The sequence below is a fragment of the Vipera ursinii genome (genome assembly GCF_947247035.1).
Source record: "Vipera ursinii genome assembly, chromosome: 9".
Taxonomy (NCBI): Eukaryota; Metazoa; Chordata; class Lepidosauria; order Squamata; family Viperidae; genus Vipera; species Vipera ursinii.
Window position 1 is genome coordinate 25,058,354 of NC_139523.1, and position 21,883 is coordinate 25,080,236.

Consider the following 21,883-nt stretch of genomic DNA (forward strand, 5'->3'; position numbering starts at 1 on the left):
TCCTGCCACTTGTTCCCCAGAGCTCAACAAAAGGAAACGTGCAGACGCCAAAGCGTTTTGTAACTTTACAAAAAGGAAAAGGTTTATTCGTAAGAGAAGTCTGGTGGACGTGCCCGAGATCCTAGTGCCCATCTGCAGGCGATGCGTGCGGTGTGGCGGAAGGGTGGAAAGAGGTCGGACAGAGAAACCCAGCAGATCAGTAATAACAATAATAATAATAAAATCAAAATATAATATTCTATCCAGCTTGACAAAAAACAAAGTCAAAAAATTACAGCTCAGTAGAAAAGCCAAGAACCCGCCCCGTTCCCCTCCGTGGCCTGAAGGAGGTAGAAGGGTGAAAACCTGTTTGTTTAAAAAAAAGACCCAGAGGGGTGGGGGCCTTTGAGAAAAAATACCCTAAAAAGTGCCCTCTCCCCTTGCATAAAATCGCATAAAATCAAAGGGTTACAAAACCGAGTGAAACCAGCAGAAGACATGGAATGCGGGAAGGGTCTTGGGAAGCGTGTGGGGGGACTGACAGGGCCCTTCCCTTGCCCAGAAGAGCGCCATCTTTGGAAGGAGGGGCACCCTCCGCAGGAGCAGTGCTCCCAACTTGGGCTGGCAAGCGGCATCTCAGCCGAGGCTTCCCGGCCAGCTGCAACAGGGCGCCCCGTTTGCAGCCACAGCCTCTTCTGCCGGAGGAAAAGGGAGGGGCTCAAAGGCTCCCAGGAGAGGGGGCAGAACTTGCAAGCTGCAGGAAGGGGACATTTCCCTCGGCCCTTTGCCAGCCCCTCCTCCGGCTGGGCGGCACAGGCCCCTCTGGGGTGGGGGAGGAAACCACAGTTCTTGCCTGAGAGCCCAAAATGGGGGGGCAGAGGGACTGTCCTGGACTGGGGCTGGCCCAGTGAGGGGAGAGGGGAGCCCCTTCCGCCAGGGAAAGAGCCCGCTTCTTTCCTTGGGGAGGGGTCAGGAGGAGGGCCCTGCTATTGCTCTGGGTAAGGCACAGGTGGGGGTCCTGCCCTTCCTGGGGTGGGGGACAGCACAGATTGTCCCTCTCCCCCACCCCAAAATTGCACGGTGGGAGCCAATAGGGAAGGGGGTGCATGGGGGCTTGTCTGGTGAGGGGGCTGGAAAGGTGAGGAGGGGGCCTTTGTGATTTTCCGTTTTATTCTCTTCTGCGCAAGAGGGAGAATTGGACTGCTGACTCCGGGTGGCACCGGCTGGGCCTGGGGGCTAAGGGGACCCCCTCTTCCGAAGCTCTGCGATGAATGCTGCGGAGAGAGGGGGGAGAAACACTCGGGTCAGTTTCGGACGATTCAGCAGAGCTGGGTCAGCCTTCCCTACCCCAGGAGCCCCCCAAACCGTCCCCAGGCAGAGCTGGTGGGGAAATCCCTCAATGTTTCTCCCCTGACGCGATCTATGGGGCACCCACCCCCATCAGTGGGGCTTTCCCACGCAAAGAGCGCATGGCCGTTCTTGTCCTGCTGCTCCAGCTTGGCCATGTGGGCAGAGCAGCTGCCCCACTCATCCAGGATGAGGGTGGAGGGGCGCAGGACTGGGCCGGGAAGGTGAGGATTTGCCCTCCCCTTTGCTGACCCTCAAGGGGGCCTTCTGGCTGCCCTCCAACCCACCTTGGATTATCTCTTCTTTGACTTTCTGTAGTTCACGCCGAACCTCTTGCAGAAGTTCCTGGGGAAAGGATGCACACGGAGGAAAAGGAACCTGTGTCTGTGTGGAACGTGTGTTTGTGTGCACGTGACTTGCAGCAAGCAAGCCAGGGAGAAGCTGCAAGGCTGGATTTCTCCAGCACTGAAACCAGGAGGGTCCCACCGGCAGACTGGCACAAGGGCCCCTTATCCGAGATCCCCCTTCTCCTGACCACGTCTCCCCCCCGTCCCTACCAGGTCCTGCTAGCCCCCAGGAGCCCCCATGGTGCAAGGGGCTAATTGTGCAAGGAGCATGTGTGAACCGGGGTGCACAAGGGTCTCGGGCAGCGTCAGCCCAGGGCGCCAGGGCTGGGCGTGGGCTTACCTGTTTCACCCGTTCCAGCTCGGATTCATCCCCTGCGCCACCCGCGGGCTCTCCGGCCGTCATCGCTCCAGCAGATTTCATCCTGGGACGATGAGAAGGCCAGGATCAGGAACCCGTCCATCTTTGCAGATGCCCCCCCTCCTGAGAACCCCCAACACCAAGGCCTCTCCAACACCTTCCAAGCCAGGTAGAGGGTCCAGGATTGGCAGGGGCAACAAATGGCTTGTTTGCCCAGAGCTGAGCGAGGGGTCCTCGGTGCTCTCTCAACGTGGCTGTTTTCTTGCAATGTTTCATTACCCAAACAAGGTAACATCAGTAGCACGGATAATGTTCCCTAGTTGGGCCATGAAATGCCTGCAAGAAAACCTCCCAGCTGAGGGAGCACCCAGGACCCCTCCGTCTCCTTTCTTGGGTGGAGACGACGCCCTGAGCTACAGCCCACCTTCACCTGGCAGAAGATGGAGCCGGCCCTTCTGAGGGGCCCTTTCAGGAGGGGTGGGAGACCCAGGAAGGAGTCTAAAGCAGACGGGCACAGATGCCCACCCTTCCAGCAAGCACCTCCACGCTGAAGGCCAAGAAGCAGAAAGGGAGGGGCTTCATCCTGGGGGGGGGGGAGGAGAGCTCTCTTCCACCCAGAAGTTGAAGGAACAGCCAGAGAGAACCAGAAGCAAAAGCAGCCAGATGTGGGGGCACCAACCGCTCCAAAACTAGCAGGCTCTGGGAAAAAGGAGCCTGGGGGGGGAAGCGGCTGAAGGGGCTGGGACCCTCTTCCTGGCACCATTTTCACCCTGCAGGTGGGGCTGGTTGGGGCAAGAGAGAAAATGTTTTTTCTGGCTTGCTGGTGACATTCCAGCCCCCCTTCCCTGCCCCCTGGCCTGTGGATGGCTCGGCCCGATGCCAGCAGGGACAGGAAGGGTCCTGTTCTCGCCCCGAGGCTGGGCCTTTCAGGAGGTGAGCAAACCAAAGGGAGACTCCGCAGCCCAGCCTTCCCAGCTGGAGCCCCTCCAGCCAACAGTCCCCTGACGTCGAACCAGCCTGGATGACGGGCATCCTGGGGTCTTTGGGGTCCCCAAATGGAAAAGCTCCTGCACCCAACTTCTGCAGAAAATCCGCTGTATGGCAGAGGGGGCACCTGCAGCAATTTGATGACTGGTGGACTTCAACTCCCAGAATTCCTGAGCCAGCCATGAGTTGAAGTCCACCGGTCAAGCTGCCCTCCCCTGCTGTATGTATCTGGCTCTTCCCAGCCCCTCCTGCCTGATACCTAAAGTGGCCGACCTGTGGCCGACCTGTGGCGGGGGGCGCAGTGGTCTTCTGGCTCACGGCTGTCCTGATGGGGGGAAGAGAGAGACTCAGTTGCAGGCTGGGGGGGGGAGGATCGGGGGGGTCCTTGCGCATGCACAAGGAGGCTCAGCTCGTCCCTGTTCGCTCTGGGGCTGCTTGCGAGGAACTTGGGCTGGGGGTGTGCAGAAGAGCCCCTCCCACTGCAGGGCTGTCAGGAGCAACTGGGGAGGGGGTGCCCCTCACCTGGGTAAGGTTGTACTGGACTTCTCCCAAGGTCTCCGGAAGGCATCTGTAACGAGAGAGGGGGAAGGCTGTGGGGAGCGTGTTTCGGGTGTGAGATCTTCCCCATTTGTGCTTCAATCGAGAGGCTTCCCTCGGAAGCGATTCTTCCATTTTGCTAACTGCAAGGATCTAACGGAAAGGGAAGCTGCCTCGTCCCGACATCCTTTCTAGCTCTTCGCCCTCTTTCCAGCACTAAAAACTTCCGTGCAGCTTGGCTCACTTGTTGAGCTGCCTTCAGCTATTTCTTGCTATGCACCTGCTCTCCTTTTCTCATACATGACAGATATCAAAGCGTGGGGGATCCTTTCATGAGGACTAGAATGTGTTTTTGAAGGAAAGAAGGCAGAGATTATCCGTAACTGCTGTTTGAGGGAGGAAAAGAGGGGAAACATTCCACTTTTGGGGGGGACCTTAAAAAGAGACCCTCCCATCCAGACAGAAGGCCCCACATTGAAATGATGCTCTGGGGAGACCTGACCTTTTGGGTGTTGACTTAATCAGTTGCAAACATGGTGACTAATTCACACAACCTGGCAAAGATAGCTAGTTTTAATCCTAGCTATCTTTCCAGTACTTCGGTGTGTATTTTAACAGGTTGAGCAAACCCAGGAAATAGGCCGATTCAGTAACCAGGTTAAGCAAGCTGGCTCGTCTCCTCCTGCCTGTGCTGATCCAGGGGGGCAGCAGGGACCCTCTTGGGCAACCCAGGGATCAGAGAGGTTCTCTGGGAACATCTTGCACCAGCCCCCCCCTCACCCACCTGTGGGCTTGGCTCCAGTGGCATCAGCGTCTTCTTGCTGGGGGCAAAAAAGTGAGGCCAAGGTCAGGGCGCTCTGCACTCGCCCCCAGTGCCCCTCCCTGCTTCCTCCTTCCCGCAAAGACCCCTTTGGCAGGAGCAGCACAACCAGGAGAGCACAAGGGCGGGAAGTGGGGGTACGAGGGGGTTGTTTTGCTGGTCTGGCTTGACGTGTGATTGGCGCCTGGCATGCCACAGCCACGCAGCCACGGGAGGCAGGGCCAGCCCAGCCACAGGAGCAAAGGGGCTCGGTGGTGTTTTGGAGGGGGGGCAGGGGCTGCAAGGACTGAATTCTGCCCCCCCTTCCAGCCCACCTAACGTGCAGCTGGCAGGGCTTGGCCTCCAACGGATCGGGGTGGGAAAGTACATTTGGGGGCCCCACCCAGACTCACCTGCAAAGGGCCTTCCTCCTTTTTTGGAATGACCTTCTCGCCTTGCTCTGCAACTCTCCTTCTGGGGGTGGGGGGGAGGGGAGAGAGACAGAAAGATGCTAAGCTTCTTTCCTCCGCGGGCAGACAAGACCCCCGGGCTTGTGTTTAAAAGCGTGGGGAGGAGGGGGGGAAACGAAATTGACCCCAAAGGGGAGGGGTGGGGGGAGTGCCAGGACGCCTCGTGCCCAAAGCACATTGCAAAGTCGATGCAGACCCGGCCGGGCAAGACATCCTGCAGGCCATGAGCTGTACGGGAGACCCCAACAATCTCTAAGACACCCAGACTCTGCAGCTGAAACACTGACTTTCAGGGGCACAATAATTTTGGTTGCAAAAGTAAGATGCAAATTAGCTAACTTTTCCTGGAAGCAGGTAGCTTGCCCTTCAAGACCCCTCCCCACCCTGCCTGCCAGCCAATGACTTTCACAAGGGACCCTTGCCATACTGTCTACTAGACCAACAATGGGGACCCTGCCCAGCACCCACGAGCACGGACCGCACACCAACAGCCGGGGCTTCCAGACCCCCCTGGACAAAACCATTTCTCAGCCCTGGGAGGGCAAAATGCACCCCCCATCTCCTACAGAGCCTTTGGATGCCAGGTCGGGGGGCAAAGTCCCACAACCTGAGAAGTCCCCACAGTCAAGCTGTCCTCCCAATGGACTCCCCTCCCCACAGAGCTGTGCCCACTTACCGCCTGGCTAACTTGGCACTCATTTCCTCCATCAGCCCCCCTCCCCCGGGAGCGCTGGGGGGGGCGCCTCCACCAGGTGCGGGCTTTGCTCCTTCCTCCTGCAGGAGTGGGAAGACGAGGAGCTGAGGTGGGCTCCCCCAAACCAATGCCCCCACACACACGCAGCCCCCCCGCCTGCAATCTCCACTGCCAGAGGACCCCCGCAGGAAAGCTGCCTTGAGGGGCTGCCCCATCACAGGATGAGGCGCGGCTCTCCCCCCATGGCTTGCTGGGGCCCTAGCACGGGGGACATGGGAGAACTCACCCTGCCCGTCTTCTTCAGCTTTGCTCCTGCCAGAGCTGCGGCCAAGCCGGTGGGTGGTCCAGCCCCTCCACCTGGGCCCAGGGAAGCAGGGAGGGGAGGGGCTGGGGGTGGACCCCCTCCTAAGGGCGGAGGGCCAGGCGGTGGGCCCGGAGGAGGGGGTGGCCCAGGAGGAGGGGGAGGGCCGCTGTGGGCACCTGGCGGTGGCCCTGGAATTCCTGGTGGTGGCCCAGGGGGGGCTGGAGGTGGTCCCGGGGGTGGCGGAGGACCCCCCGCTGGAGGGGCAAGCTGGGGGGCTGCAGCAAGAGAAGCAGAGAAAGGAGGATGGGAGCCCCCAGCTGTGGCAGCCTTGCCCCCTTCCCACAAGCTGGAAATGAACAGAAAATCCCCCACCTGGCCCCCCTCCCACCCGCCCCCTGCGCCAAGGACCCTCTTCCCCAACTAGTGCCTGCTTCTGCCAAGCACCCAGTGGGGGAGAAGCACAACCGGTTAATTCTTTGGGCACTCCGAGGGGAGGTCCCCTAAGGCACAGATCCCCAACCTTGGGCACTTTAAGACTTGTGGACTTCAACTCCCAGAATTCTGGCTGAGGAATTCTGGGATTTGAAGTCCACAAGCCTTAAAGTGGCCGAGGCTGGGGATCTCTGCCCTAAGCCCCCTCCCCCCCCCGTGCAGAGTTGACAGGGGCTTCCCCTCTCTGCATCCTGAAAGCCTTGGGGGGAGGGCAGGCAAGGGGATGATGCCCCCACCTCCTGCCCTGGCACCCACCTCCAATGGGCCCTCGTCGTTCCCGCTCTGCCTGCTCTGGCTGCTCCTTCTGCAGCTGGGGTTGGTGCCTGGGATCAAGAGGGCAGAAGAGGCCTCAGTGCCCGCTGGCAGCCCCCGAGGAGGCCACCTGCTCCCAAGCCCCCACGGTTCCCTCTCAGCCCACCGCAGCAGCACTCACTTCGGTGGGGGGGCGGGCGGCTCGGGCAAGAGGCTGGAAAGGGGAACGCCACACATTGCCGGGGGGACGAGGCGGAGGACATCCGAATCAGCGGGCATTTGCCCCAGCAGGGAGCCCTGCAAGCCGATTAGCTGCTAATCTGACCAAGGAGGGCCTTTACACACACACACACACACACACACACACACACACACACACAGACACTTCTCTGGGCAATTCCTGTGGCGTCTAAGAAGGCACAGCGGGCACCAAAGGGAGACTCTGTGGGTGCAAGGTTTGGCTTGGAGCCAGGCCTGGGCCAGGGGGTCTCCTGCGAGCCCTCCTCCCCCCACGGCAAAAGGGGGCCCAGCACCTTCCGCTCTGGGAAAGGAGAGGCATGTGGCTTGTTCAAACTCTGGGCCGAAGCCTTTTCTTCCCCTTCGCTCCTCTCTGAAAATGTCTGATGAAGTAACAGAAACTTCCTCCTTCTTGCAAGGAACCTCCGGTTCTCTCCCCCCCCACAACCCTTCAGCCTGGCAGAGGCTTCCTGTACCTTTTCTGCTGCTCTGCCAGTTCATCTGTAGTGGGTCCGTTCTGGGTGGGGCGCAGGGGGGGTGCAGAGTTTCCTGGGGAGACACAATCCACCAAAAAACAGGTTTGTACCCCATCTTTGAGTCCAACCAGCAGTTCAGCTCTTTTTCCCCCCCCCCACTGCCTGCCAGCTCCGATACCCATCTGACTTTGCCCCCCCAGGCATGGAAACCATCAGCGCCCACCCTGCGGGAAGAGGCGCAGAAAGGGCTTGGCTTGCTTTCCCTTGTGGACCCCCGCCTTTTCCCCTGGCTCAGCTCCCTGCCCCCGCCCCCAACCCAGTGCCCACCCCACTCGGCCTGTCGGGCCTCACCGGCATCCAGGGTCTCCAGGGCATGCATCATGCCGTTGGCAAACTGGCTGGCATCCTCTTTGCTGTTGAAGTTGAGCCCCCAGACCTGGCGGGCATCACGCCACTGGTGGAAGTTGGGCGTGGCCTGGTTGTACTTCAGCCCCTTCACGATGGGACTGTTGATGACCACCTGCAGGCACGGGCAGAGCGGGCTGAGCTCAGGGGGCCCTCGGCCTCTGGGGGGCTGCCCCGGGTAGAGCCCCCCTCCTGGCAGCAGCCCCCCTGCCTGTCCCCCCTCCCAGGGCCCAGCAGAGGTTCTGGGGGCTCAGGGGTGGAGGAAAGCTCTGGATGTGAGCAATTCCACTGCCCCGGATTCAGGACTGCATTCCCACGACACTTTACTCCATTGGGGGAATTCAGGTTTTTATTAACGATGGATTGTGATGCAGTTAGTCCTCGACCTACAGCAGTCTGTTTAGTGAACATTCAAAGTTACAACAGCCCTGAAAAAGGGTCGCATGATCGTTTTTCACACTTACGACCGTTGCGGCATCCCCCCATGGTCATGTGATCAAAATTCAGGTGTTTGGTAACTGGTTCACATTTATGACAGTTGCAGCGTCCGAGGGTCCCCCCCCTCTCTCTTTCTCACACACACACACACACACACACACCAAATACGAAGGCCTTGTCCCACCAATGTGGACACAAGCTCAGACTAGTGAGCAGGGGAAGCTTTACAGCCTCAAGACCAGCCCTTGGCTGTTTGAGCCGGGGGGGGGGATATTTAAAAACATGGGGGAGGAGTTACCTGCTGGTCCGGCTGCATCTTGCGGCCCACCACACGGAAGGTGTTGTTGGCAGGGCTATGGTAAATCTGTATGCGGCTGCAGGTCTGGACACCAGTTCCTGCCGGGACCCATTTCTTATTGGCGTCGTCGTAGAGCATGACCGTGGCACGGGTGCTGCAGACCACAGACTCGCTGGGGGGAGAAAGAGAGGAGGGCTCCATAAGTCACACCGCCCACCCAGCAGTCTTTCGCCACCACCGAATTCCGCCCCACTGCTCCCATAAATGGTGCCTGCCTGTCTCAGAACACCTGTCTCTCCTCCATTTGTGTTAGATGTGTTCACAAATTTACACTTGACCTTTAAGCGTGGACCAGGGGTGTCCAACCTTGCAACTTTTAATGCCTGTGCATTCAACTCTTAAAGATGCCAAAATTGAACCCCCTTGATGTAAACTGTGTGGGGCAGCGTGGAGAGAGGTTAAAAAGACAAGGCAAAAATTGGAGGCAGCTGTTGCCAGGGCAGAACTGAGAGGGACACACAAAGTTGCCCCCAGCCTAGACCCCATTCAGGCTGGCCAGCGGGCTTTGCAAGGCCTTGCCCTGGAGCTACAGCTGTGGTGCAAAACCGCAGAGAGGGACTTTAAAGGGAGGAGAGAGGGGCCAGTCGGGGGCAAAGGGGCTTCCTCCCCCTTTAGGATCCAGGATTACTGTCCCACAGGAATCCTCTCGGCCCCAGCAGGGAAAATGCACTCTGCCCCCTTGGTGAAGGTACAGGACACCTGAACTGGAGGGGCCACAGCACTGGCCCCTCAACACCCCACACCCCCAATTAACTTCATCTGGTGAGCCAGAGAGGGATTCCCGGCATCTCCAAGCCCTGGTGCAACACTGCCCGATACGCCCATCAGAAGTTGCACAGTTGGTTCTTGGGGGCTCTGCACCGCCCAGCCAATCCTCCTCAGCTGCAGATGGTTACCTTTATTTATTTGCATTTCATATTTCTAACCCACTCAAACCCTTCAGGCCAGGAAGATATAGCATCTCTGAATGAGAACAATTCACAGGTAGGAAAAGCGCCCACAAAATCTTCCATTGTCAAAGAGGGAGGGGGCTCTGTGGTCTACATGCAAAAAAGGATTAAGGGTGAAGTATGCAAAAGTATTTGCATGTTATCAAACAATTTGTATTGTTTGCAGCCCTGTTTCCCCTGTTCCCCCCCCATCTGAAATTTAGATAAAGAAGGGGGCTAATTTTGCCAGCTTCTTCCTTCTTTGGAGGAAGGAAGGAAGGAAGGAAGGAAGGAAGGAAGGAAGGAAGGAAGGAAGGAAGGAAGGAAGGAAGGAAGGAAAAGCAGTGAGTTCTTAATTCCTCCTCAAAGTTCCTGGAGGAATTGTAGTAACTTGCAAAACAGGAAAAGCGGAAGGCCCAGGCAAGGAGGCCTGTGTGGAAGAAACCTTGCAGAAACAAATGCCCACAGATGAACTCTAAACTGCCAGTTATAGGCACAGCTGCCCATGGAGGAGGAGGAGCAGCAGCAGTAGCAGCATTCCAGCTGTGCACATCTGCCTCCAGGGAAATCGGCCCTAGCCAGAACAAAGCAGGACCCCCCCCAGGAGGGTACATTCCTCTCCCTGACACATTCCAAGCCCCCCACCCCCCCCAGCAGTGAGTTCTTCCCCTGCCAGGCAGTTGCTCTCCAGGCCGCCCCTCCCTCCCCTGAACTGGGAGAGCCAGACTTCCAGGCAGGTTGGGGCAGAGCCCAGCCCAGCTGCCAACAGCTGCCTCGCTGGAAAAGGAGGAGGGAAGTGGGGAGGCCAGAGACATTGATTCCTGTGGCTCCTGGGCTGCTCCTGCCGGCTGGAAGGGCAGGGTTAAAGCCACAAAGGCCCCAGGGAGCTTCTGAACCTGGTTTGGCAAAGAGGGCAGCAGCCCAGCGGAGCATTCCTCTAAGCCAGGGGTCTTCAAACGTGGCCCTTTTATGACGTGTGGACTTCAACTCCCAGAATTCCTCAGCCAGCGCATGGCCAAGGTTGGACAGCCCTGCTCGAAAGAAGAACCAGGTGCAGACAGCAATTTGTCCAAAACTATCACAGCAATTCACAAAGGTTTTTTTTTTAAAGAGGTCGTGCAAAATGAGGTACTAAGAAAAACCAGCTTCCTGAAAACAGCAGCAGCCTTTCATTACAAGGGAAGGTTGAGCAAGTTTCTGTGCCCCGGGAAAGAACAGAGGCTGGCACACCTGAAGGGGAAGTAGGGCAGGTGAGAGCGAAGGTTTCTGGCAGCCGGAGGGGAGGCTGCAGCTCCCACACAGCTCCTTGCTTTTCCTCTCTCAAGGCCCCGACGCATTATGCATCGTCCCACACTGCACACACATTGCCTGCTTGGCATGAATAATGTGGTCCAGAAGCCCCTGGCTTGCTTAAACCTGCCAGGTAGTTCTACCTACAGGTGTCTGAAGCTGGACGCACCTGGATGGAATCCACAGAATCACTGCCTTCACCTATTGGGGTAAGCCATGGTTTTGTCCCCCAAGCTAGGGGGACTGTGTGAATGCATTCATCACATTCAGAATAGAGCTGGAAGGGACCTCGGAGGTCTTCTAGCCCAGCCCCCTGCTCAAGCAGGAGAACCTAGACCATCTCAGACAAGGGACTCTCTGGCCTCTTCTTAAAAGCCTCCAGTGTCAGAGCACACACAACTTCTGGTGGCAAGCTGTTCCACTGGTTAATTGTTCTCAATGTTAGATTTCTCCTTAGTTCTAGGTTGCTTCTCTCCTTGATTAGATCCATTGCTTCTTGTCTTAAGATCCTTTAGAAAATATGTTGACCCCTTTTTCTTTGTGGCAGCCCCTCAAATACTGGAACTATCATGTCCCCCCAGTCCTTTTTTTCTCTAGAGTGGCCAAATCCAAATCCTGCAACCATTCTTCATATATTTTTGTCTCCGGGCCTTAGTTGCTCTTTGTACTTTTTCCAAAGTCTCAACATCCTTTTTGTAGCGTGATGACCAAAACTGGATGCAGGATTCCAGATGTGGTCTTATTAAAAGTTTTATAAAATGGTACTAATAATTCACGTGATTTTGAGCCTATGCCTCTGTTTATAGAACCAAGGGTTGTATTAGCTTTTGGGGCTGTTGCTGCATATTCAGCTAAGCCCAGCTCAGAATGTGTGTGAATCCACCACAGGCCAAAAAAAAAAAGGCCAGGATTTGCCTATCAATGGCAGTTCAGCAATGCCGCCCCCTCCCCTTCCCCCTGCTCAGATCAGCCCCGCACCCCATGCTCGGTTCTTGCGCTGCCTGGTCCAAGCGCAATCTAACCACAAGTGCAGTGATGCAAGGAAGGAAACCCAAAGGTTGTGTCAAACGAGGCTCCTTCCAGGCTGTTGTTGCACAAGGGGAAAAGTCCCAACATCCCCCTCGGACGGCATGATCTACCCACGGAACAGGGACCAGATGGCCCCCACCCCCTTCTGCAGCTGGGCAGGGTGGATCTCTTGATCTGGTCCAAGACAGGCTGCCCCCTCTCAATATTGAGACCACCTCCCATCTGCACCCAGCAGAAACTAGCAGAAGCCCCCAGGCTGGAGAAATGCTCCCTCTCCCCACTGGACTTCTAGCAGCGGTAGAGGCCCCTCCCCAACGCCCACTGGGAGGGAGGGAGGCCCAGAGATGCTGCTGCTGTTTTACTCCCTGGGACTCTATTTGGGCTGCTGTGCAAAAGCATGCTTGCCTTTGGGCCAGGGGCGGGCATGGGGCAGAGGCGATCAAAGGTCAGGGAGGCAGGAAGGGGGAGGGGCTCGCTTTCCTGCAGGAGAAGCCCCCCCCAAGCCATGGGGGGGGAGGATGTGTCCATCTAGAAATATTTAACTAAGAGCCGCTGCCCAGAAATGACCACACAAACACCCAGCTGCCCTCTGGCCATCTCTTACAGAGAAGGGGAGGGTGGCCTGCAGAAGGAGAAAGGGAGGGGAGGACAGGTGGGTTGCACCTGGATCCTGGCCGCTGGGGGGGGGAGCATCCTCTGCTTCCCTTCTAAAAGCATGAGAAGTAACCCACAGTGGCACTTCATCTTGGGGAGCGGAGCAGAATGGCACCTCTGCATCTGCAGAACCCCTGCCAGCCCCAGCAGGCACAGCCCCCAGGGAGGCTGCAGCCTGTCTCAGGACAGAGGGCCACAAGCCATACACACACCCCCCATACATGCAGTCTGCCTGGGACTTTGCTCCTGGAGCCCCCCCCCCAACACAGCCGGTCAGCCCCCCCCTCCAATACAGCATGCTAGCTGGAAGGGAAGCAAGCAGAGTCTCTCTCCCATGAGATTTGGTGGGGGGATGTCCCATCTTGGGGAGGGGAGGCAGGAAGGTGAGGATGCACAAGGCAGGGGCACCTGGGGAGCGTGGAAGGGAGCAGAGGCAGCCTGAAGGCGCAGGAAGAGGGAAGGGATGCAGGCGGAGGGTGGAGGCAAGGAAAACAGCAGCCTCACGACAGCCCTGCCTTATAAGGGTATGTTGCAGGGCCTGGACGGATCCATGGAGGATGAGGGAATGGGGTGGGGGCTGGGAAGGGCCTGGAGACCTCCTGCCCGTCCCCAATGGCGGCCATGGAGCAGGCTGGAGCAGGCTGGCCCCGACACTCTTTGCCCTCAGCCTCTCACAGACAATCTGGACTCTTGAGTTGCAGACGGAGAGGGGGGCACAAGGAAGGTTGCAGAAAAGGGTCCGTGCAGGAGCCCAGCAGACGTGCACCCACCACCCCCAGGAGGCCCTTTCCACAGGTGGGCACACCAGCATGCCCGCTGTCTGGTGTGTGCCTCTCCACTCCTCCCCCCAGACCACATTCACCTGCCCGGGGGCTTCTCCGGTTGCTGGGCCTGGGTCTTCCTTGGGGGGTCAGGCAGAGGGGCCTTTGACTTGCCCAGCGTGATCCTGCCGAGGGAAGGGAACGTGCCCATTCCATGCTGCCAGGGGCTCAGTTGCTGGGCTTGCGGGTGGAGGCCACGACCCCAAGGATTCTTGAGGCAGAGTTGCCCACTCCCTCCTGGCCCCCAGGCTTGGGGCCAGTGAAAGGAAGTCCTTCTCCAATGCCCCCCAATGTGTAAGTGTCAGCTGCAGCCAGAGGGGCCTGGGGTGCTGAGTGGGGGCCCCTCTTCCCCTCCCACCCCCAACCACACCTGAGCTGGGTGGAGTGTTTCTCCTTCTCCTTCGGAGGAGCTGGAGCCGGTCTGTGGAAAGAGGCAATGGTGGTGTGGAGAGCCCAAGACTTCCCAGGGGGGGGTCCCTCGGGTCAGTGCCAGGACCCTTGCTCCCCCTTCCTCAGAGCAGGCCCCAAATGCCCCAGTGTGGGGCAGAGAGGGGATGCAGCTGAGGGGCCCGCCAGCACCTGCCCAAAGGGTCCACGTGTGTGCGTGGAACGCCCGGAGGGCCCCAGGGGGTTCTGATGGGGGGAATGCAAGGGGGCAGCAGGAGGCGTCGGCAGGGGGGGCACAAGAGGGCTCCTCCAGGCCTCTGAGCCAGCCAGCGCCCGCTGAGGCTTCAGCTGAGTCACTTCCTGCTGAGCGGCACTTTCCGGCTTCTTCAACTTGGGACTTTTTAGGAAAAGGGGGGAGGGGACCAGACAGAGCAGCTGCTATTCTTTGGGGGAGAGGAACTAGAAGGAGCCAGGAAAGAAATGAGGAGGGGTCTTGGAGCACCCCGCCTCTTTATTATGACACAGCTCAGAAGAGCTTCTGCCTCTGAATCAAGTTGGAGAAAGGGCTGGACAGGACCCCCCCCTCCTTGGAGGGAGAGAAATCCTGGGCTTCTGAGGGGGGGAGGGGAGGAAGCCAGCCGAGAGGGAAAGGGCTGCCAGTGAGGCGCCCAAAGAGGAAGAGGAGAGGGGAACTCCTGGCCAGCTAGGGAGCCGGGAGGGGGAGGAGGAGGATGTTGGGCCCTCCCCCTTACAACCTTTGAGAGGGACCCATTTTGGGGGCAACCATGGTTGGGCCTGCCCAGCTGGAACCTCCTCCCTGCTTGCCACCCACTTGGAGACATCACCAACAGAAGCCTGAGCGAAGTCACAATGAGCCTCCCGGAAGCCCTCGGGCGGGTGGGGAGGGGGCTCCGCTCTGCAGACAGACAGGCTCCCTTCACTGCAGGGAGTGAACTGAACTCAACATTTCTGTTGATAAGCAGGACAGTTGTGAAGCGAGTTCTGCCCCATTTTACCACCTTTCCTGCCACCGTCATTCAGTGAATCACAGTCATTAAGTTAGTCACATGGTTGTTAAGCAAATCTGGCTTCCCGTCGACTCTGCTCATCAAAGGTCACAAAAGGTGATCATGTGTCCTTGGGACACCGCAACCGTCATAAATACGAACCAGTTGCCAAGAATCCAAATTTTGATCACGTGATCACGAGACTGTAACAGTCGTAAGTGTGAAAAATGGCCATAAATCCCTTTTCAGTGCTGTTGTAACTTGGAATGGCCACTAAACAAAAGGTCTTAAGCCGAGGATCACCTGTTCTGAACTGGCAGGTAAGACATTTGCAGGTAAGGTCCAATCAGCCGCTGAGGACTCAGCAAAACATGTGGGGCCCCCACAGCAAGGTCAGGAAGGGGTGGCTGAAGCCCCCCCCCTTAGGAAACCCTCCTGGGCTTTGATCGACTTCCCTGGTCTGAAGCCAGCTCCCCCCCCCAAAAAAAAAACCCCAGTTCCTGCATTCTGAGCAGATGGAAATGACCTTCCTGCTGCTTTCCATTTCTCCTGCATTAATCCCTCCCAGGAATCCTGCTTCCCTCCCACCCAGCTTGGGCGGGGAGGGGGCGTTCCTGGGGGAGGTGGGGGGAAGAGCTCTCTGAACCTGGGAAGGGGACCTCCAAACAGGAAAGCTCCAATGAGGAGCCCCAAGTCTGCTGTTTCTGATAAGACCTCTTTGCTTCCTGGGTCTTTTGCCCTCTCATGCAAAGGACAAAACAAGGGTGTGTGTGTGTGTGTGTGTGTGTGTGTGTGTGTCTGTCTGTCTGTCTGTACAGGATGTACTCAGGTGCCACCTAGAACACGGGTGTCCAACCTTGGCAACTTTTAAGACTTGTGGACTTCAACTCCCAGAATTCCCTGTCACCTAGGGAATTCTGGGAGTTGAAGTCCCCAAGTCTTAAAGTGGCCATGGTTGGACACTCCTGCTCTGAAATCAGAGCTGCGTAGCTGAGTCTTCTGTTGGGGCCGGAAGCAGCCAATTGCAAACCTTCCTTCGGGTTTGAGGCCCTGCTATTTTAGCAAATCCAGCACTCTTAATCTGAGGGCCCGGCTTGCACCCCTGCGCCTGCTTTGAAGTAGGCCAACGTGGGCTGAATCTTCACCATCCAGCTCCGGCCCCCTGGAGACCCAAAAGTTAAACTGAGCTGTGCCCCTCCATCTCACACACGCAGACCCACAGAGAAAAAGGGAAGGGGGGGATTTGGCAAGCCCAGCCTCCTGCGCTGTGGGAAGGAGCAGGCTTGGTGGCTCTAGAAGCAGCACGTCAAACCCCAGCCGGCCGGAAGTGACCCTCAGACCGGCTCTTGCTTGCAGAGGTTTTACAAACAGAAAAGTACAGAAGGCAGAAGGGAAAATCCGAACTGACAACCAGGCTGGGTTTAAAGTAAGAAAAACTCACTAGCACTGACGCTGTTGCCTAGCTGGGTAATGAAACGTCTGCGAGAAACCAACCAAGCTCAGAGAGCATTAAGGAGGACACCTCAGGTAAAATTCAGTTTGCATCAATTTCTGAACCCCCAAAGCCCCCTCAAACGGGGCTTGCTTTTCTCCCCACTAATGCCACCCCCTCTTCCCTTTCCAAAGGCCGCAGGGCAATCTCTCCTATTTCCACGCTGCTAGAGAGGAAACAGGAAAGTGCTCTAAGTAGTAAAGGCTTCAGTTAGAAACAGGGAGATGGTGAGTTCTAATCCCACCTTATACAGTACAGCCGGCTGGATGATTTGGGGGTGATCAGCAGGAGACCGTGAGTTCTAGTCTCACCTTAGCCATGAAAGCTGGCTAGGTGACTCTGGATTGATCACCTGGAGACTGTCAGTTCTAGTCCGGCCTGACGCAAGACAGTGGCTGGGTGACTTTGGGCCAATCACTAGGAGATGGTGAGTTCTAGTCCCGCCTTAGGTATGAAAGCTGGCTGGCTGACCTTGGCCCAGCTACTCTCTTTCAGCCCAACCCACCTGACAGGGTTGTTGTGCGGGGAAAAGAGGAGGAAGGTGTGTGGAATATGCTTACCACCTTGAGATTGATAAAAAATAATACAGGCAAGTTACAAATAAATACAACAAAATAAAAAGCAGACTACTCCAGCGCAGACCAAGGCAGCTAGGACAGCTGTCGAGAAAGGCACCTGGGGGGGGGACACATGACAACTGTCCTCCTTCCCTAGAAGTCTAACCAGCAGGGGCTGCTGCAAGGCCCAAGGCCACTGGGGGGAACTGCTCACAGCCACAACTTCTGCTTCTGACGCAGGCCACAAAACAGAGGTGTGTGCAGGTTACTCACAAAAGTTGCACCGTCCCCCCCTCCCCAGTCAGCCAGGATTCTATTACTTGTTCCCCCCCCTTTTTTTTTTTTACAGTCAGGGAAGAGACTTTGGCAATTTTCTTTGCTCTCTCAGACTTCTGGACACGCCTCTGGTTCCAGGAGAGGGATGGGCAACTACGGTCTCTTTACAACCTGTGGACTTCAACTCCCAGAATTCCTGAGCTAGCCAGCATAAAGAGGCCATCATTGCCCCCCCCCCCTTCCAGGGTATGTCTGCTTGGGTTACCAGCTGGGTCCAGGGGGTAGGGGAGGGGGGGAAGGGAAGTGGATTTGATAATGGTCAAGATTTTCTGCTTTACTTTGCTAGTTTTGAGTGAGCTTTCTTTCTGGAAAGTCAGAAAGTCAGTGGAAACAAAGCGGGTGGCCATAAGACTCTCCCTCCCTTCTGCTTTCCAGTCTCACTGCTGCCTGGGGAATTCTGGGACTTGAAGTCCACCCATCCTCAGATAGTTGTCAAGTTCTAAAAGGCTTGCAGCTTATTGCCTTTGCCTCAGGACCGCAGCTGTAGAAAAGAATAAAACTTTCCCTCTCTAATCTGGCTGCAAGGCAGGGGGTAGTATCTGTCATCATGCTGATCCCGCAGGGCCTGCTACAAAAACCTCTTTTGTGTTTCTAGAGGCCTCTGAGCTGGCCTGGATCCTAACCCGACAGAGGTTTGCAGAAAAGTATTTTAATTATTTTATTTATACCCTGATCTGGCTGCTCCAACAAGGACTAAGTCTGGATGCCTCACACGCAGGAGCGCATAACCCATTTCTTCTTTTCCCGAAACTCCAGCCCAGCCTTATTTCTAAGTTCCTGCATGTTGGGTCTTTCCAGTCGCCTCACCCCTTCCCTTACCCCCTCTCCCACCTAACCCCCCTCCCCACAAGAATGAGGAAGGTGGGTCTATCCATAATCAGGAATAACTTAGGAAACAAAGTCAGAGCAGGGAGATCCAGCCTTGGCAACTTGAAGACCTGTGGACTTCAACTCCCAGGATTCCCAGCCAGCTCTGGCTGGGGAATTCTGGGAGTTGAAGTCCACAGGTCTTTAAGTTGCCAAAGTTGGACATCCCTGGTTAAGAGACTGAACACAAAATGTGACACTGCACACCTTTCAATAAAAACACACTCATTTTTCACTGAAGAAGGAAACCCTGTATGCCTGTTTGGATGAAAGCATGATTAAAAATAAAATTATTCAGTACCCAGAGGAAAAAGTCGTAACAAATTTGGTTCCGCATGGCTCCTACCAAGGGAATCATTATGACATAGCAGCAGAAATGATCCAGCTGGCTTCTCCCGGATCTTTGAACCAAGCTTACTAAACTGTCCAGCAAACTTAACCATTGAAGACTAACTGCAAGGGCTACCAAGACCTGTATTTTTCTCTCTCACGCAAACACACGAACAGAATGAAATCAAGATTCCCTTCTGAGAAACACTCAAATAAGAACGGGAGCAGGCACATTCACGAAAGGTGACTGTCTAGTTCTAGCTATTGCTGATAAGAGCCTCCATGTACAGGTATTGTATACCTTTCAAACTAACATAAGTAGGAGCAAGGGCTCATTTATCTCTCATGCCTGACTTAGCCTTAGGGGCTTCCTAAAAGCGTGTAGACCCAGGATGTTGGGCAGGTCAGCCATCCCAAACCTGGACTCTCCAAGTGACCCTTGAATTTCATAATTCCCTGGCTACAAGAATGTGGGCTTTCTTACTGGGGATAATGGGAACTGGAATTCAAAGCTGCCTGAGATCCATTTGATAGGATTGTGTGGTTACATTAAACAGAAAAGATGCGTCTGGAACACCCTGCAAAATGAGCAGCCAAGCCCCATTTTCTCCCTGCCAAAGACCCTTCCCTAATAAACAAGGGTGTCAGGGCCTTTATTGCTCCCGGAACTCAAGCAACCATTGGCCACAACCCAAATCCGGGGCTACCTTGAATGGGCCTCTGTGCCGCCGACAGGACAAACCTAGCGACGGGGGGGGGTACGCCCAACTGCAGAGGTTCCTGGTCGCGGCTCTTCCGGCCAGGTGAACCCCGGCGCGATGCCGCCTCCGGGGCCCACCTGGCCGGCCATCAAGACGGCGCCTCCTCGCCCGCGGCTCCTCTGGCTGGACTTCCGACGGGTGCGACACCGATCCGCCTTCTGGAGACCCAGCCAGAGACCCTCTTCCCGGGAGCTGCAGCTTCGGAGCGCCCGGCGGAAGGGCTGGGGGGGGGCGCTCCCGGGCTGCCCGCGATGACTAAGACGGCAGGCAGGAAGCAGCGCCCGAGGCGGAGGGGCGCCGGCCTGCCGCCTGGGTCTCCGCTCGCCAAAGGCTGGCAGGGCCCGCTCGCTTCGGCCAGAGGCTGCCCGGGCTGCGCTCGGCCGAAGCACTCTGCACATGCTCAAGTCCCCGTAGGCTCACGCGCAGGTGAGGAAAGGGCCCCTCGGCCCATCCCTGAAACACAGCCGGGCAGGGGTCCCTGTTCAGTGCCTCCCCCATTTGCAGAGGAGCAGGTGGGGGAGCACTAACTGGGGGGCAGCACCAGGCAGCTTCGGGCGGGGGGCATATAACCAGAGAGTCCGAGCTGGGCCGAAACCGGGATGTGGATCGCCCCGCTAAGCCTGCCATCCCCCGCGCAGCCCCTTCGCAAGACCCCCCTCCGCTCCGGCCCAGCCCGCCCCCCCGCTGGACACCCCTCATCCTTCCGAAGTGCCCGACCAGGTCGCAGCGGCGACGCTCCCAGAGCCCACCCAAGTCGGCGGGTGGGGCAGAAGCGACCACAAGCGAGGCCAAAGGGCAAGACCGCAAAGGCGCCCATCAGCTGGCGGGGGGGCTCCATTCTGCCGGCCACGCGGGGCTTCCAGGCGCCTCTGGCGGGGGGAGGGGGCGGGATTGCACGAGGGCAGCGCTCGCTTCCCCCTCGCCTCTGCGGGAAGGGGCTACCCAACTTCGCGCTTCCGGAGGAAGGGGCGTGCGGAGCCCGCACTCCACTCCGGAAAGCGGGCAGGATCTATTCCGGGGGTGGGCGCCCCTTTCCGCACGGCGACCCTTCCCCACGCGGAACAGTCGCCCCATTTCCGGGACGAGGAGAGCGCCCCCCCAGCAGCCCTTCGCCAACTTCAGGAGCCTCAGCCAGGTCGGAGCCGCCCGCCAGGCGGGGGAGGCGACCCTTCCTCCGCCCCGCCGCCCCCCACCCGCACCCCGACAGGCAGGGCCGGAGGGACCGCCGCAGTCCGAAGCTGGCCGCTGCTTCGGGGCGGAGACGAGCCGGGAGCGCCACCCGCCTGCCGCGCATCGCGGGTGGCGGGCCGGGCCGGGCCCAGACAACAAAGGCGGCCGCCCGGCAGGTACCGACCTCATGTCTGCTGCTTTGTGCGCGGCGCTGCAGCCTCGGCAGCTGCTGGGCGACTGGCGCTGCTCCTGCCGCCGCTCTCCCGCCGCCGCCGCTTCCGCTTCCCAGACCTGGCTGGGTGGGGAGGTGGGTGGGGCCGGCCCGGGCTGCTCCCCCACCTCGGCCGGGCGGCCTCCGCGCTCCGTCGCCGCGGGCTGCGCTCAGGCGGCCCCCGCCGGGAAGCCCTCCGACCGCGCCCGCCGGCCGCTTCCTCCCGCCCCTGCGCCCGCCGCCGCGGCTGCTGCGCTGCTCTCGGCCCGGCGCCCCCGGGGGCTCATGGCCCCGGTCCCGCGCCGCGCAGAGCCAGGCCGGGCGCCCCGCTCGGCCTCCGCCCGCTTTGGTCTGGAGGCGGCGGCTTTGCCCGCTCGCTGCCCCCCTCCTGCCCGCCCGCCCGCCCGCCCGCATGCCAGCCCGCCGCTTCCCGCAACGCGCCGCTGCGGCGCCGCTTAAAGGGGGCGAGGCCGGCGCGCTTAAAAGGGCACCGCTCGCGGGGGCGGCGGGGGGTCGCCCTCCCGGTGAGCCGCTTCACGCAGAGCCCGCTCTGAATCCGCAAAACAACCCTGCGAGGTAGGACGGGCTCCTTTGGGACGCGCGGTAGCCTCCCGTGGGCGGGCCTGACTTTTGTTAGGGGAGACGCGACTGTAGCCGCTGTGCCCGGGAGCAACGCCGAGCCGCGCCAAAGGCAGCCCGGCCCCCCCGCCCGAAAGCGCGCCGGCGACTTTGCCCCCCCCCCCGCCCGCCTTTCCAGCCAGGCGAAGCTGAGCGGGCCGAGCCCGGGAGAAGCGTCCCACCTGCGGGATCCAAGAAGGCATCGGGACCCTCAGAGGGGCTGACCCTGGGGGCCCTCTTGCAGCCCCCCCCCCGCTTTGGGGTTTGGTCAGGCAGCAGCTGCTTGGTCCTTGGGGGTGCGGATGGGGAGCCAGGTGCCCCCCCGCTTCTGCCGATGCCGCAGCTGGTCCCCCCCCCCCGCGGTTGGGCCCCTGCTCTGCTCTCTCCACTCGGGTTTTCTGCCTTTGCAAGCGCAGCACATTTCCTGACGGGGAGGCAGGGAGCACCCTCTTAAGGGGGGGGCTTAAATTATTTTCATCTGTATGCTCAGCTCAGAAGGTCCTTTTGTTTTGGTTGTGCTCAGCTGCCGCCAGGCCCCAGAAGCCAGCCGTCCCATGCAGGGGCAGGGCTGGCACCTGCCTCCTCCGGTCCTCTGTTTGGATTGTGGGAGGGGAGCCAGGCCTGCCCAGGGCGTTGGCATCCCAGAGCAGTAAGTGCTCGGTGGCCTTTTTGTGCCAGCCGAGACCCCCAGTCCTCGTGCACTGCTGATTCCCACGTACTTACAGAACACACATCTGTACCCATGTTTGTGGTTTCAGAACACACATTGTTGCAAATATGGGGGACAGCGCATCCTCCCTGGAACCAACTCTGTGCAGATCCCTCAAAATTAATGAGGTCGAGCAACTTTACTAATTTGCAGAAGACAGGTACAGCAGCCAGTCGGGTAGGAGCATCACATACATTGCCCCAAACCCCGCAACAGGGTGCGTTTGGGGGTCAGC

General features: G+C 58.4%; 1 protein-coding gene across 2 annotated transcripts; it reads right to left on the minus strand.

Annotated features, from left to right (window-relative positions):
* Window positions 1-36: 36 nt before the first annotated feature.
* On the minus strand, window positions 37-20,586 carry VASP (vasodilator stimulated phosphoprotein). 2 transcript variants are annotated; one of them, XM_083369086.1, is made up of 13 exons: window positions 20,295-20,586; window positions 8,421-8,592; window positions 7,631-7,799; window positions 7,280-7,352; window positions 6,570-6,637; window positions 5,805-6,097; window positions 5,501-5,598; window positions 4,768-4,828; window positions 4,340-4,376; window positions 3,541-3,586; window positions 2,014-2,095; window positions 1,614-1,671; window positions 37-1,253 (listed from the first exon to the last, which is right to left on the minus strand). In XM_083369086.1, exons 1-13 carry the CDS (start codon window positions 20,297-20,299, stop codon window positions 1,216-1,218), a joined length of 1,200 nt encoding a protein of 399 aa, XP_083225212.1. In that variant the 5' UTR covers window positions 20,300-20,586; the 3' UTR covers window positions 37-1,215. The 2 variants fall into 2 exon arrangements, with proteins under 2 accessions (XP_083225212.1, XP_083225213.1); XM_083369087.1 differs by lacking the exon at window positions 20,295-20,586 and adding an exon at window positions 18,887-18,967.
* Between the last annotated feature and the right edge of the window lie 1,297 nt (window positions 20,587-21,883).